Below are 15,268 nucleotides of genomic sequence, written 5' to 3'. Positions count from 1 at the left end.
GCTGCATAGACAGCACCCACATACAGAAAGTGTCTGTAGGTGTGTGTGTATTTCATAGGAATTAAACAAGTTCTGACGAAACCATCATTGCTTTTGTGCAGAAGAATAGACAGGTGTCCTGTAGACAAAATCCACAAGAGGCATTGTGTATCAGATCATTTTACGTATTTATTTTTCATTATTTTACAGTCAAGTCAACATTAACCCCTTATAGAAGATCCAGACAACAGCTCCAAGAGTAACACAGAGAGGATATGTTAAGTCCAGCTTCACACACAGCCCTTTATGGTCCAATGGCATAAAGGAAACAGAACCACAATGGTGGCATGTTATGGTAATCACCTAAACTAAGGGATTCTGGACAGCATATCCCAGAAGTCCTTATAGCCTCTGTATCAAAGCCAAAACGAAAACACAAAATGATTCCCAAATGGGGGAGAAATAAATCAGCCTTAAACATAACAAAATGCACATCATCCAATCGTACAAACATGAGAAATATTAGAAAACTATACACCATTTTTGATGTGCTTGACAAAATGTAGCATTAAACTGTTTACAGTTGTTTTTTTGTGTGCCACACAACAGTTAGAACTACAGGGCAACATATGCAAACTCTGTAGACCTGCTATCATGATGTGACTTTAAAAAAATAATACAATAAACAACCGTTTCCTTTGATAGGACCAATTTTGAGACGCAGTCTGTCTGTCAACCTGTGGTAAACAGTGGTGTGAAGTGAAGTTGTTGTTTTACAGTAGATGCCTCCAGTCATGTATGACGCACTCAGGTAGACTACTAACTACTAGTTTCTTCTTGTGATCACACTGAGGTTGGCTTAGGTCAGCGTTTCCCAAACTCGATCCTCGGGACCCCAAGGGGAATGCTAATTTGTTTTTTTGCCCTAACACTAAACAGCTGATTCAAACTATCAAAGATTGATGATTAGTTGATCATTTGAATCAGCTGGGGGTGGAACTGGATCAGCTGCATATTCAGTGCCCACGTACAGAAAGTGTCAGGAGGTAAACGTGCCTTCACAAAGTATTCATACCCCTTGACTTATTCCACATTTTTATGTGTTACAGCTTGAATTCAAAATTGATACAAGTATCTAATTTACATAAGTATTCACAACCCTGAGTCAATACATGTTAGAATCACCTGAGTTTTTTGGGGTAAGTCTCTGACAGCTTTAAACACCTGAATTATACAATATTTGCACATGATTCTTTTTAAATTATTCAAGCTCTGGTTGTGATCATTGCTAGTCAGCTATTTTCAAGTCTTACCGTAGATTCCCATGGCAATTTAAGTTAAAACTGTAACTGGGCCTCTCAGGAACATTCAATGTCGGTAAGCAACTCCAGTGTATATTTGGCCTTCTGTTTTAGGTTATTGTCCTGCTGAAAGGTGAATTTTTCTCCCAGTGTCTGTTGGAAAGCAGACTAAACCAGTTTTTTATCTAGGAATTTGCCTGTGCTTAGCTCTATTCTGTTTATTTTTATCAACAAAAAAACTCCCTAGTCATTGCCAATGACAAGCATACCCATAACATGATGCAACCACAGCCACCTTGAAAATATGAAGAGTGGTATTTAGTGATGTGTTGTGTTGGATGTGCCCCAAACATAACGCTTCGTATGAAGGGCAAAGTTCATTTCTTTGCAATTTTTGTTTTGTTTTACTTTAGTGCATTATTGCAAACAGGATGCATGTTTTGGAATATGTGTATCCTGTACAAGCTTCCTTCTTTTCACTCTGTCATTTAGGTTAGTATTGTTGAGTAGCTACAAAGTTGTTGATCCTCAGTTTTCTCCTATAACAGCCATTAAACTTTGTAACTATTTTAAAGTCACCATTGGACTGAGAGGTTCCTTCATCTCTGGCAACTGAGTTAGGAAGGATGTCTATATCTTTGTAGTGACTGGGTGTATTGATACACCACCCAAAGTGTAATTAATAACTTAATAATTTTACCCATCTACCAATAGGTGCTGTTCTTTGCAAGGCATTGGAAAACCTCATTGGTCTTTGAGGTTTCATCTGTGTTTGAAAAACACTGCTAGACTGAGGGACCTTACAGATAATTGTACAGTTGAAGTCGGAAGTTTACATACACTTAGGTTGGAGTCATTAAAACTCTTTTTTGCAACCACTCCACTAATTTCTTGTTAACAAACTATAGTTTTGTCAAGTCGGTTAGGACATCTACTTTGTGCATGACACAAGTAATTTTTCCAACAATTGTTTACAGATAGATTATTTCACTTATAATTCACTATATCACAATTCCAGTGGGTCAGAAGTTTACATACACTAAGTTGACTTTGCCTTGAAACAGCTTGGAAAATTCCAGAAAATTATGTCATGGCTTTAGAAGCTTCTGATAGGCTAATTGACACCATTTGAGTCAATTGGAGGTGTACCTGTGTATGTATTTCAAGGCCTACCTTCAAACTCAGTGCCTCTTTGCTTGACATCATGGGAAAATCAAAGGAAATCAGCCAAGACCTCAGAAAAAAATGCTCAGCAAGGAAGAAGCCACTGCTCCAAAACTTCCATGAAAAAGCCAGACTACGGTTTGCAACTGCACATGTGGACAAAGATTGTAATTTTGGGGGAAATGTCCTCTGGTCTGATGAAATAAAAATAGAACTGTTTGGTCATAATGACCATCGTTATGTTTGGAGGCTTGCAAGCCAAAGAACACAATCCCAACCGTGAAGCACGGGGGTGGCAGCATCATGTTGTGGGGGTGTTTTGCTGTAGGAGGGACTGGTGCGCTTCACAAAATAGATGGCATCATGAGGGATGAACATTATGTGGATATATTGAAGCAACATCTCAAGACATCAGTCAGTTTAATCTTGGTCGCAAATGGGTCTTCCAAATGGACAATGACCCCAAGCATACTTCCAAAGTTGTGACAAAATGGCTTAAGGACAACAAAGTCAAGGTATTAGAGTGGCCATCACAAAGCCCTGACCTCAATCCCATAGAAAATGTGTGGGCAGAACTGAAAAAGCGTGTGCGAGCGAGGCCTACAAACCTGACTCAGTTACACCAGCTCTGTCAGGAGGAATGGGCCAAATGTAAACTTCTGTATTTGGCAAAGGTGTATGTAAAACTTCTGACTTCAACTGTATGTGTGGGGTATAGATATACGGTAGTGATTAACAAATCCTGTTAAACACTAATATTTCACACAGAGTGATCCCATGCTTGAGACTTAGGCAAAGTTTACTCCTGAACTTATTTAGGCTTGCCAGAACTAAAGGGGTTGAATAGTCAATGACTCAAGACATTTCAGACATTTCAGATTTTCGAAGACAAAATCCCCAATATTCCAGCCGAAAAGAGGCCTTGTGTAACAGATCATTTAATTTTATTGATTTATTCTTCATTATTTTACAGTCCACATTAACCCTTCAAAAGAGAGCCAGACAACAGCTCCATGAGTAACACAGAGAGGAGCTGTTGAGTCCAGCTTCACACACAGCCCTCTGTGGTCCATTGGGTTAAAGTAAACAGAACCACAACGGCGGCATGATATGATAACCACCTAAACTAGAGGATTCTGGACAGAATACCACAGCAGTCCTTATAGCCTCGTTTTCAAAACAAAACAATTCCCAAATGAGGGAGAAATAAATCAACCTAAAACAAAAATAATATCATCCAATCGTACAAACATGAGAAATACTAGAAAACTATACAATTTTTAATGTGCATGACAAAATGTAGCACTACAAACTGTTTCCATCTCACGTAAATATATAATTTCCAAGTCCTAGGATCAATTAATATGGTACTCAAAATGTATACAGCATCTACAATTTTCAAAAACATAACATGCCAAAAGTAAATAGCCAGGTTTCAGGAGTGATGAGTTTAAAACTAAAAGTAGAATGCTGAAATACTGTGCTTGTAGGCACACACACACACACACACACACAAAAGGCTCAGCAGTTCACTATAGCCAGGTTGGGTTCCCTCCACCAATCAAGAGTTCATATAAAAATGTTATAAAAAAAATTAAAAAATTAAGAAGTTCTAAACAAAATATGTTCTGGAAGCCGTTCTAAACAATCCATGTTCTGGAAGCCGTTCTAAACAATCCATGTTCTGGAAGCCGTTCTAAACAAAACATGTTCTGGAAGCCGTTCTAAACAAAACATGTTCTGGAAGCCGTTCTAAACAAAACATGTTCTGGAAGCCGTTCTAAACAAAACATTTTCTAGAAGCTGTTCTAAAAGGTGAGGGGAACCAGAGACAAACACATGACCAACAGAAGATCAGAATAAAGCAGCAACAGGTAAGTGTGCAAAGACTCAACCATAAGTACAACATTACTGCATCTCAGTCAGAAAACACATTATACTGCAATAAATCACCCCTTCCAATTAGTAGGAATTTCTTTCCCCTATATAATTTCTTACATGTATATATAATATACAAAGCACTAGAGTTCAACTGAGCATTTTCTATCAACGTCCAATAGCGTTAAGTCCAATGCAAAGTCAACCACCACCAATTAAACAAAAACACTGCAGCAAAACAAATAAGTCATGACATCAAAATAACTCATGGTGAGATGAAAGAAAAAACAACTACAAAAGAACTCAGAGCCTGTGTTTTTATTCACCTGGAGATTGTTACAGACACTGCATCACACGACAGACGCTAGTCACTGAACCTAACCCGTCTGGTCCTGTACTGTGGCTTGCAGGCGGCGCTTCAATAAGGAGCACTCACACAAGCAGAACACTCCTCAACGTTACCCTAACGTTGTGTCAATCCTACCGTAACATTGTTATAGATAAGCATAAGACTGGCTAAACGCTTTGACTAATGCAGCAAGTTACATGCAGTGCTGCCCTACACAATGCATCTACATTACTGCGGTCAGTTCGATGCAACTGGTGTCCTGATGTTATTCTAACGTTAATATTGCAGCCAGGGCCAAGGAGTAGAGAAGATAATGAGAGTTTTTGACCATCTTTCTCTCAAATGAGCAGAAAGACATTTCAACTGAATAAATAAGATTAGGAATCTCCAGGTCAACCATAGTCCATTTCAACATTGAAGAGAGACCCCAGAGAAAGATGTGCAGTTGCTTTCCAACTTAAATACTATGTCACTGGGATACACACATTATCATCTTGACACAATGTACATCCTCCCAATGAAAACAGTAGGCTGTCAGTAGCCTACTGTTCTCTCAACTCTGGTCAAAGGGTACAAGTGAGGAAATGAGCTGATACAGTCACTAAACCTCTTCAGGATACTAGTTTGGACTATCTGGTGAAATCCAGAGAATCTTCAGTCAAATGCTTCATGTGTTCATATCTTTTGTTTTATTTTTGAAGACTGAAGAGGTCATTTCACATTTAAAAAGGAGATATGGAGGACGATTGAGACACCAGTGTCGTAATAATAATAATGTATTATAATAATATCACAGGAAATAATGATAAAATGAAAATGATAATGATAAAATAAAAACATTTTAGGGAGTAAGACAAAATATCAGCCAACTCTTTCTTTCATATTCATACAGCTGCAGGAACTCTCAAACACTAAGTATGAGCTGTCCTCAGTCAGTCTTTCAGTCAGTCTCTCTCTCTCGTGCTCGCTCTTTCCAGATAGGGTGGCGTGGAGGAAGATTTGGAGAGAGAGGTGGAGCAGGTGGGTCCAGTGAGAGAGGAGAGATGGGGTAGTGTCATCAGTTCAGGTCTAAAACAGCCCTATGGAGACTGGACTCTCTGGGGTGATGGGGGGATAGTAGTAGATACTCAGAGGGGTGAAGGTCAAAGGTCAAGGTGTGGTTAGAGCTGGAAGCCCTCCATGGGCCCGTCTTGCTGCTGGAAGATAAACTGGCCTTGGTTCTGGTCCACCTGTGGGGCGATGCTAGCGTCCTCCTCCTCCACACCAAAGTAGTGCTCGATCAGGTCAAAAGCCTTCTGGTAGATCTCCTGATTCTCATGGCTCTGCAGGAACTCTATCTTGTCCAGACCTGCCGTGGACATTTTTACATTTAGCAGATGTTATTATCCAGAGCAACTTACAGTCAGTGCATTCAACGAAGGTAGGTATGACATCCACACAGTCAGTCATCACAAATACAACTTTCCTCAATAAAGCAGACATCAGCTAAAATCAGTGCTAGTAAGAAAAGCCAGTGGGGACACACGCACACAAATTAATATCAGGCCTTAGTGACTCACATGACAATACTGAGTCATAATCACTAACTAATGGCTGTTTAAATTTGGCAGCATGTGTCCTTGCATCTTATTAGATAACTACAGAGTACACTATTCACTTCACAGCAACATATCTACTGCCATCTAGTGGAACAGTGTGCATTCCACTGGCTAAGTGATTATCCATAGCCTAATGACATTTCTCCTTCTCCCTGAAGAGTGCAATCGTTCCCTCTCCCTCCTTACGTCAGTGCATTCCTTATAAATCCACGAGACATTTGCTATTTCAGGGAGAAGGTGGAGAAACAGAATTGAGCGTACATCTAAGGGTTGATTCCTGTCCCATCCTCTTATGTTGTGTGTGTGTGTGTGTGTAAAAAACATACCATAGGCTTCCTCTATGAGGGCACAGTAAGGATTGATGCCAGTGCCGTTCTGCTTGGCCTCCTGCTCTCCCAGTCTCAGGATGTTCTCCAGGCCGTTCAGTGACACCTGCACTATCTTACTGTCCATCACTGTCAGCAGGTCACACATGGGCTTGATGGTGTTCAGACTAACCAGGTACCTACAGGGACAGCAAGACAGTGCTGGATTGACATTTATTCACATTTGTTCATTTGGTTTAGCAGAGATACAGGTCTACTACACTGGGACAAAACTTTTGCCGAGCATGAAACTACTCCCATTAATTTCATGAATTCTTGGCGTAAGCAGCGAGTCTCCAAAATGATGCTCCGGTTCTATTTAATAATTTGACGCACGTTATTACCTGATCTGTTCAGGAGTGCCCCCAGAGGTAGCGTTGGTTATAGCCCACGCTGCTTCCTTCCTGGTGCGGAACTCTGCCTTCTGAAGAATCTCTATCAGCACTGGGAAGATGTTGGCATCTATCACCGTCTGACCAAGATAGAGAGATAGAACAGTGAGATGACATTATACACACACACACAAATAGGTTGTTGTCAATAAAACATCACAATAAGGTGCAGAGTGTTCGATTTGCCTGCTGGGAGACCCCCAGCTCCTCTAAAACCATTGACAACTACATGCCGTTTTCATGCCGTTTGAAATATCTTAACCTCATGAAGAGCATAGTCAGAACTACACAGTTCAGATTATTCCACATTTAGCTCTCAGAGTTAAACAAGTAACCATGCTTGTCATGATAAGCAAACATCAATTGGTCATGTAATTTCAGATATGTGAGGGTAACCTCCCGATATCTCTCAATATGCCCCCCAGCAGGAAAATTGAACACTCTGCACCTTGTGACATTTTAGCAATAATGACCTACAGAGTGTACAAAATATTATGAACACCTGTTCTTTCCATAACAGACTGACCAGGTGAAAGCTATGATCCCTTATTGATGTTACTAGTTAAATCCACTTCAATCAGTGTAGATGAAGGGGAGGAGACAGGTTAAAGATGGATTTTTAAGCCTTGAGCCCTGGATTGAGCATCGGTGCCATTCAGAGGGTGAATGGGCAAGACAAAAGAAGTTCCTTTGAACAGGGTATGGCAGTAGGTGCCAGGCACACTGGTGTGTGTCAACAACTGCAACACTGCTGGGTTTTTCACACTGAACAGTTTCCTGTGTGTATCAAGAATGGTCCAATACCCAAAAGAGATCCAGATAACTTGACACAACCGTGTGAAGCAATGGAGTCAACATGGGCCAACATCCCTGTGGAACGCTTTCGACACCGTGTAGCGTGCATGCCCTGACGAATTACAGATGTTCTGAGGACAAAAGGGGGTGCAACTCAAAATTAGGAAGGTGTTTAATATTTTGTACACTCAGTGATAAAAGCCTTCAGACAACTACTTAAAACAACGTGCTAGAGGTCGACCGATTATGATTTTTCAGCCAATACCGATTATTGGAGGACCAAAAACCCGATACCGATTAATCGGACGGTTTTTAAAAATGTATTTGTAATATTGACAATTACAACAATACTGAATGAACACTTACTTTAACTTAATATAATACATCAATAAAACCAATTTAGCCTTAAGTAAATAATGAAACATGTTCAATTTGGTTTAAATAATGCAAAAACAAAGTGTTGGAGAAGAAAGTAAAAGTGCAATATGTGCTATGTAAGAAAGCTAACGTTTCAGTTCCTTGCTCAGAACATGAGAATACATGAAAGCTGGTGGTTCCTTTTAACATGAGTCTTCAATATTCCCAGGTAAGAAGTTTTAGGTTGTAGTTATTTCAGGAATTATAGGACTATTTCCCTCTATACCGTTTGTATTTCATTAACCTTTGACTATTAGATGTTCTTATAGGCACTTTAGTATTGCCAATGTAACAGTATAGCTTCTGCACTCTCCTCGCACCTCCCTGGGCTCAAACCAGCAACACAATAGCCACCACCGAAGCAGCGTTACCCATGCAGAGTAAGGGGAACAACTACTAGAAGGCTCAGAGGGAGTGACGTTTGAAATGCTATTAGCGCGCGCTAACTAGCTAGCCATTTCACTTTGGTTACACCAGCCTCATCTCGGGAGTTGATAGGCTTGAAGTCATAAACAGCGCAATGCTTGACGTACAACGAAGAGCTGCTGCAAACCGCACGAAAGTGCTGTTTGAATTAATGTTTATGCACCTGCTTCTGCCTACCACCGCTCAGTCAGATACTTAGATACTTGTATGCTCAGTCAGATTATATGCAACGCAGGACACGCTAGATAATATCTAGTAATATCGTCAACCATGTGTAGTTAACTAGTGATTATGATCGATTGTTTTTTTATAAGTTAAGTTTAATGCTAGCTAGCAATTTACCTTGGCTTACTGCATTCGTGTAACAGGCAGTCTCCTTGTGGAGTGCAACGAGAGAGAGGCAGGTCATTATTGCAGTGGACTAGTTAACTGTAAGGTTACAAGATTGATTCCCCAAGCTGACAAGGTGAAAATCTGTCGTTCTGCCCCTGAACGAGGCAGTTAACCTCTTGGAACTACCCATCTCGGATCCGGGAGAATTGTCATCAACTACACTAATTAGCATAGCGCAACGGCCAAATAATCTTACTAGAAAATATTAATATTCATGAAATCACAAGTGAAATATAGCGAAACACAGCTTAGCCTTTTGTTAATCACCCTGTCGTCTCAGATTTTGAAATGATGCTTTACAGCCAAAGCAAGACAAGCTTTTGTGTAAGTTTATCGATAGCCTAGCATAGCATTATGTCCAGCTAGCAGCAGGAAGCTTGGTCACGAAAATCAATCAAATTAACCATTTACCTTTGATGATCTTCGGATGTTTTCACTGACGAGACTCCCAGTTAGACAGTAAATGTTCCTTTTGTTCCATAAACATTATTTTTATACCCAAAATACCTCCGTTTGTTTGTCACGTTATATTGAGAAATCCACCGGAAATAGCGGTCACGACAACGCCAAAGAAAAATCCAAATGATATCCATTATATAGACAGAAACATGGCAAACGTTTTTTATAATCAATCCTGAAGGTGTTTTTCAAATATCTATTCGATAATATATCAACCGGGACAATTGGCTTTTCAGTAGGACCGAGAGGAAAAATGGCTACCTCTGTCTTTTACGCAAGAATCACTCTGAGCCCTCAGCTGGCCACTTACACAATGTGGTCCTTTACGCTCATTCGTCAACATAAAGGTGTGAAACTATGTCTAAAGGCTGTAGACACCTTAGGGAATACATAGTAAAAGGAATCTGGTTGATATCCCTTTCAATGGCCAATAGGGATGCATAGGAACACAACGGTTTCAAAATATGAGTCACTTCCTGATTGGATATTTCTTAGGCTTTCGCCTACTCACAGACAATATTTTTACAGTTTTGGAAAATTTAGAGTGTTTATCCTAAGCTGTCAATTCTATGCATATTCTAGCATCTGGTCCTGAGAAATAGGTCATTTACTTTGGGAACGTTATTTTTCCAAAAATAGTGCCCCCTAGCTTCAAGAGGTTAACCCACCGTTCCTACGCCGTCATTGAAAATAAGAATGTGTTCTAAACTGACTTGCCTAGTTAAATAAAGGTATAAAAAAAAGATATACTTATTTATTAAATCGGCACCCAAAAATACCGATTTCCGATTGTTATGAAAACTTGAAATCGGCCCTAATTAAAATCGGCCATTCCGATTAAATCGGTCGACCTCTACAACGTGCTACCATCAAGCACAGGTACACACACACACACCTGGATCTGTGCTCTGTTTCCAGCTGTAATGTTAGACACAGTCCAGCAGGCCTCCTTCTTGATGGACTCCTTGGGACTACTGAGCAGGTGTAATAGGCAGGGCAATGCCGAGCAGTTCAGAATCACCTGGAACAATCCACACACACAGTGAAGATTACACACCAGTCCACCCACACACACAGCTAGGACCATGTGAAGGATCAAAACTCCACACACATCAGGGTGAAGAGAGACAAAGCCATTGGGAAGTAGCAAGAAAATAAACTAGTTCTACCTGAGTCTGAATGTCATCGCCTGTCACTATGTTTCCCACAGCACGCAGCGCGGGAGAGACCACCTTATAGTCACTGTGCCTGGGAAAGACCAAAAACACCACAGTCAGTGTGCACCAACATCTCAATTTCTTGTGTGTGTGTGTCTAGTAGTACTTACATGAGTAGCTCCACCAGTCTGCGGCAGACCCCAGAGTCGATGACGGTCTGTATCTTGTCATTGGGTCCGTCAGACAGGTAAGAGAGGGCCCAGCAGGCATCAGCCAACACATCTGGGTCACTACTGAACAGCAGCCTGGACAGCACACTCAGACAGGGAGACACCTGGGGGAGGAGGAGAGAGAGAGAGCAAAGAAGAAAAGAGCAAGGGGGAGGAAGAAAGACAGAAAGAGGGATAATAGTGAAAGGAGAACATTTTTTGCTAAGAGAATGGCTTTGAGAGAAATTAGTCAAAATCCCAGAGTGGTTTGTGCATTTGAAAGGAGAGATCTGTTGGACTGTTAGAACTGTCCTCTGATTGGGCAATGTGGGAATAGACCCCATTACCTTGGTGAAGTCAGGGGGGGGGTTCTTCCCTCTACACAGGTTAGACAGAGCCCATACAGCATTCCTAGTTGTGGTGAGACGGTTGGATTTAGCCAGCAGCCTGCGGGAGGAGAGAACAGTTCTCAGTACACCTTGTTTCTCTGACCGCAATTAAACTGTTAAACATGACTAATCTGATTATACAATGTATTAGGTAATGGTATGAAACTCTACTTCTCCTTGTTAAAACGACATGGGCCTACAGACTGATAAAACCAAGCTCGCACACACACATACTGTTGTAGTGAGGGCAGGATGCCACAGTTGAGAACGTAGTCTCTGCACTCTGCGTTGTCCCCGGCGATGTTCCCCAGGGCCCACACGGCCTGAAATACACCAATCACTCGTCACCTCTAAACCAGCAGCCATGCATATTGCCATTCCGTAACATTGCAGCTATATTGCATGCAGCTAGGAGCCATATTATACAGTGCTGCAGCTAGGCTATATTTCCACACAAACATCAGCACCATATAGAGCTGGGCTTGGAGGGCCATACCATATACTGCTACATAACCGCACAGCTAAGACCATATCGGGCTGGGATTGCTTAGTATTTGGCTATGTTAAAACCCATGGAAGGGGAGTGAATAAGAGATAACTTCAGGGAGAAGGGTAGAGAATCAGAATGCAGTCATAGCATTTATATTTAGGGAATGCAAAAATAGCTGCTTTACTATTCAGATAGGATCTTCTTGGCAGGACAAATCCCATGACATATTATTCCCACTCCTGCTAGACATCCCTGTGACCCATGTGTTAGTGTCCCATCATGCTACAACTCTTCCCCAGGGCTTCAGCCCCCCCCCAGGCTGTTCAGTCACCTGCTCCTGGACGTCCTCGTAGTCCGAGTTGAGCAGCTCGATGAAGATGGGCACGGCTCCCATCTCAATAACCACCTTGGTGTGCAGGAAGGTCCCAGAGGCAATGTTGGTCAGGGCCCAGGCTGCCTCAAACTGTGTCACACACACATTTCACACCACGGTCACATGGGGAGCATAGTACAAGCCCTCATAGACAGATACACAGGCTGAAGTGTTACGATTGACTAAGTGTCATAAAGAGGCAGAGGAAAGTTCACTAGCTACGTCTTTTGACAGGGAGCAATACAATGCAGATGTCAAGCAGACTGACTAATGCCAACAGGATGTGATATAATATTACAGAATCTGACTTAATTTCATATATTCCAACAGCTTTCTGTTAGTGTCATTTTGTGTAGTGAATACATTTGTTGATTTCTAACACACCAAACCAAGAATTCCCAGCACATCCAACTAACGGACAGACTGAGACCCAGCCACCTGACCAACCTGAAGAGTGCAGTTCTCACTCCTCTTGAGAAACGCCACAAACTTATTGACGACCCCTGGGGTGAGAATGACCTCATCGATGGGAGGGTTGGGCTCTGATAAGGAGAGAGAAGAGAGCATGACAATGACATCACACTACTAGCTTAAAAACATCCTGGTTCATGGCTGAAAACGTGTGATGCTAAAACACTCCAATACGGTGTTGAGGGAATAGCATCAGGTCCAACAAAGGCATTACTTGCAGACATTTAGCACGAACAATCCATCTTTGTTGTTGAGAAAACATACTATACAAGACCAAACTATGTCCCATCCCAAACGGAACCCTATTCCCTATATAGTGGGTCCTGGTCAAAAGTAGTGCACTAAGTAGGGAATTGGGTCCCAATGGAGACATATCCTCAATAATACAGGTGGCATGAGCCCTGCATTGGGGTGTTATGAATTGCATGATTCACACAGACCTTTGGAGAGTAACTTCCTGAATTTCTGTGTGGCAATCAGCTGCTGGTCTGGATCCTCAGAGAAGATCATCTGGATCATGTCTGGAGTTATGACACCTTCCTACACACACAAGTCAACATACATAAAGACGTGAATGACTTACAAAACCATGTACTCTGACGCTATACACACAATGCAGAGGAAGCGATGTAGTGCTACACGTGACCGGTTTATCACATAAAGTGCACTTAGGTCTTATGACCTTCATCTAGTTTTAATCACAGATTGATTTGAAAACCAAAACATTCTTGTCTTTTTTGGATACTGGAGAGCAAAGACTTAACTAACCATGGGTTTCAGAATCTTCTGTTTCCCCCCAAAAGTATTTGTACTTATTTTATGGAGTAATGGCATTATCTTTCAACAGGTAACTCGTCCTTCGGTGCAGAGTGTAGACCACGAGAGCAAGACAATGGGAGAATTGGAGTAATGGTCACTTACACCTGAGACTGGTGCAGTGGAGCTGATGTCGGGGTCCTGGACAGGGCATTCCAACATGGACTCGTCACCCGAGGGCACACACACATTCCTCCTCTTGAACAGCTGGGGGAAGAGGGAGAGGTAAGTGTTAGTAGGACACTGACTCACTACAACCCAAACAAACCAAAGACAACTATAACAGGTCAATAAAAAAATGACTCATATCTGGAGAAGATTTACCTTTCAATAGGCATTTACATGGTCAAATTGGATGAGATTAGGGTTGTCTCCACAGAATGGAGAGTAGCTGATTCAGTGGTCCAGGTGTAAGAACTAGAAGCATCCTACCTGCTCTTCTCTCTTCTGTTTGCGGAGTTGGATCCCCTCCTCCTCTCTCCTCCGGCGCATCTCCTGTGGGTTCAGCGCTTTGTTCTTGTAACTCTTCATTCGGTCATTCCCTGGGCTTGCCATCTCGTCTGGGGATATAAGGATAAACATAACATTATACTGAATGATCAAATATACAAACTTGTGAATTCACCGCAGCCACAACCAGCCAAACTTAACTGACTAGCTAGCTAATGTTGTTGTTAACATAGGCGCTAATGGAAAATTAAATAAATAAAAATCACTCAATCACACAAACCCTGCCATGTGCATCTTCAAACGAAAACAGCAGTTGGGGTTACAGTTTGACAGCTGATGAAGAAGACTGGTGATCAAAGTAACAATACCAAATGTTTCTTGCTCGCTGTCATCAGCTGTTAGTAATCTTTGTGTTAGCTAGTGAGTCAAAGAATGCCATTCCTGGCTCGCTAGATAAAGATGACAAGCACACCAGCTAGCTATGAGCTAGATAGCTAGATAATGAATGTTAGCTAACATTAACCACGGTCTTGCTGACAGCGTCACATTGACATTGCTTGTTGTATTTTCTGGGGGAATCAGTGGTCTTCCAGGCTGGATATCTCCAATCGCAAGAAACCGGGTTCCTCTCTAGCTAGTAGCACAGTACGGCCTAGTACAGTGATTCCAAACCAGCGGTACTACCTAGTAGGACCCCTGGCCTAGGGAGGGGTACCTGGCCTATCCACAGGGGGTACTTGAGAAGGCTCACGAGACCTTAGGCTTACTGGTAAAAATGCACATGAGGGGGTACTTCCGGGGTACTCCGGGCAGAGCAAAATTCAGTTGATGGTACAATAACCCAAAAAGGTTGGGAGCCACTGGCCTAGCACACAGCAACTAGCAGTAGCATGCTGGCTACCTAGCTAATACATTATTCGTGTTAATTCAATTACATGGTGTTCAAAAACCTTCCACCGTATTCTTATCGTTAGCAAAAAAATATACTTAAATCAACTGTAAAACCAATTATAATAGGCAATGGTAGCTAAAACTGCCATTAGACCCAAATCACAGCTTTTTAAGATTGAGCTTGCTAATAACACAGCTAGCGTTAGCAAGCTAGATAGCTTCCTACATCGTTAGCTAGCTCCTTCACACCCCTCTCCGGTCTCTCTTGTTTAGCAACCATCGTCATGCCAAGTTGCCAGATATTCGTGATAAAAAAAGAAAACAACAATAAAAAGGTTGTGACGATTGTATTGATCTTACCCATTTAAGATGAATAATGTCAGAAACGCCTAGGTGTAGCTAGGTATTCTTATTTCCTTCACGCAAACTCCCGAGTCCAGCTGAGAGCAATATGGCGTCTTGTATCGCTTAAAATTTCCCAGTAACCCTCCTTGGATCAACAACCA

The 15,268-nt window shown here is 41.7% G+C and overlaps 1 protein-coding gene across 2 annotated transcripts; it reads right to left on the bottom strand.

Moving 5' to 3' along the window:
* Positions 1 to 4,625: 4,625 nt before the first annotated feature.
* LOC115102377 (importin subunit alpha-6-like) lies at positions 4,626 to 15,238 on the bottom strand. 2 transcript variants are annotated; one of them, XM_029622282.2, is made up of 14 exons: positions 15,123 to 15,238; positions 13,854 to 13,981; positions 13,527 to 13,628; positions 13,046 to 13,145; positions 12,582 to 12,676; positions 12,093 to 12,224; positions 11,506 to 11,594; positions 11,230 to 11,329; positions 10,844 to 11,007; positions 10,686 to 10,764; positions 10,412 to 10,537; positions 6,979 to 7,106; positions 6,596 to 6,774; positions 4,626 to 6,019 (listed from the first exon to the last, which is right to left on the bottom strand). In XM_029622282.2, exons 1-14 carry the CDS (start codon positions 15,124 to 15,126, stop codon positions 5,832 to 5,834), a joined length of 1,614 nt encoding a protein of 537 aa, XP_029478142.1. In that variant the 5' UTR covers positions 15,127 to 15,238; the 3' UTR covers positions 4,626 to 5,831. The 2 variants fall into 2 exon arrangements, with proteins under 2 accessions (XP_029478142.1, XP_064864715.1); XM_065008643.1 differs by lacking the exon at positions 15,123 to 15,238 and having other exon boundaries at positions 13,854 to 14,003.
* Positions 15,239 to 15,268: the final 30 nt, after the last annotated feature.

Source organism: Oncorhynchus nerka, linkage group LG3, assembly GCF_034236695.1.
Source record: "Oncorhynchus nerka isolate Pitt River linkage group LG3, Oner_Uvic_2.0, whole genome shotgun sequence".
NCBI classification, from domain to species: domain Eukaryota; kingdom Metazoa; phylum Chordata; class Actinopteri; order Salmoniformes; family Salmonidae; genus Oncorhynchus; species Oncorhynchus nerka.
The sequence above is the reverse complement of the archived record's forward strand: the minus strand, read 5'-3'. Positions and strand labels throughout refer to the sequence as shown.

What these genes read in the sequence shown, in the direction of transcription:
- LOC115102377 (XM_065008643.1), bottom strand. Translation starts at nt 14,003, where the DNA reads ATGTTTATCCTTATATCCCCAGACGAGATGGCAAGCCCAGGGAATGAC. An exon ending in CCCCCCCTGACTTCACCAAG is followed by an intron (nt 11,008 to 11,229) that starts GTAATGGGGTCT and finishes CTCCTCCCCCAG; the next exon opens with GTGTCTCCCTGTCTGAGTGT. An exon ending in GGCACTCCTGAACAGATCAG is followed by an intron (nt 6,775 to 6,978) that starts GTAATAACGTGC and finishes CTGTCCCTGTAG; the next exon opens with GTACCTGGTTAGTCTGAACA.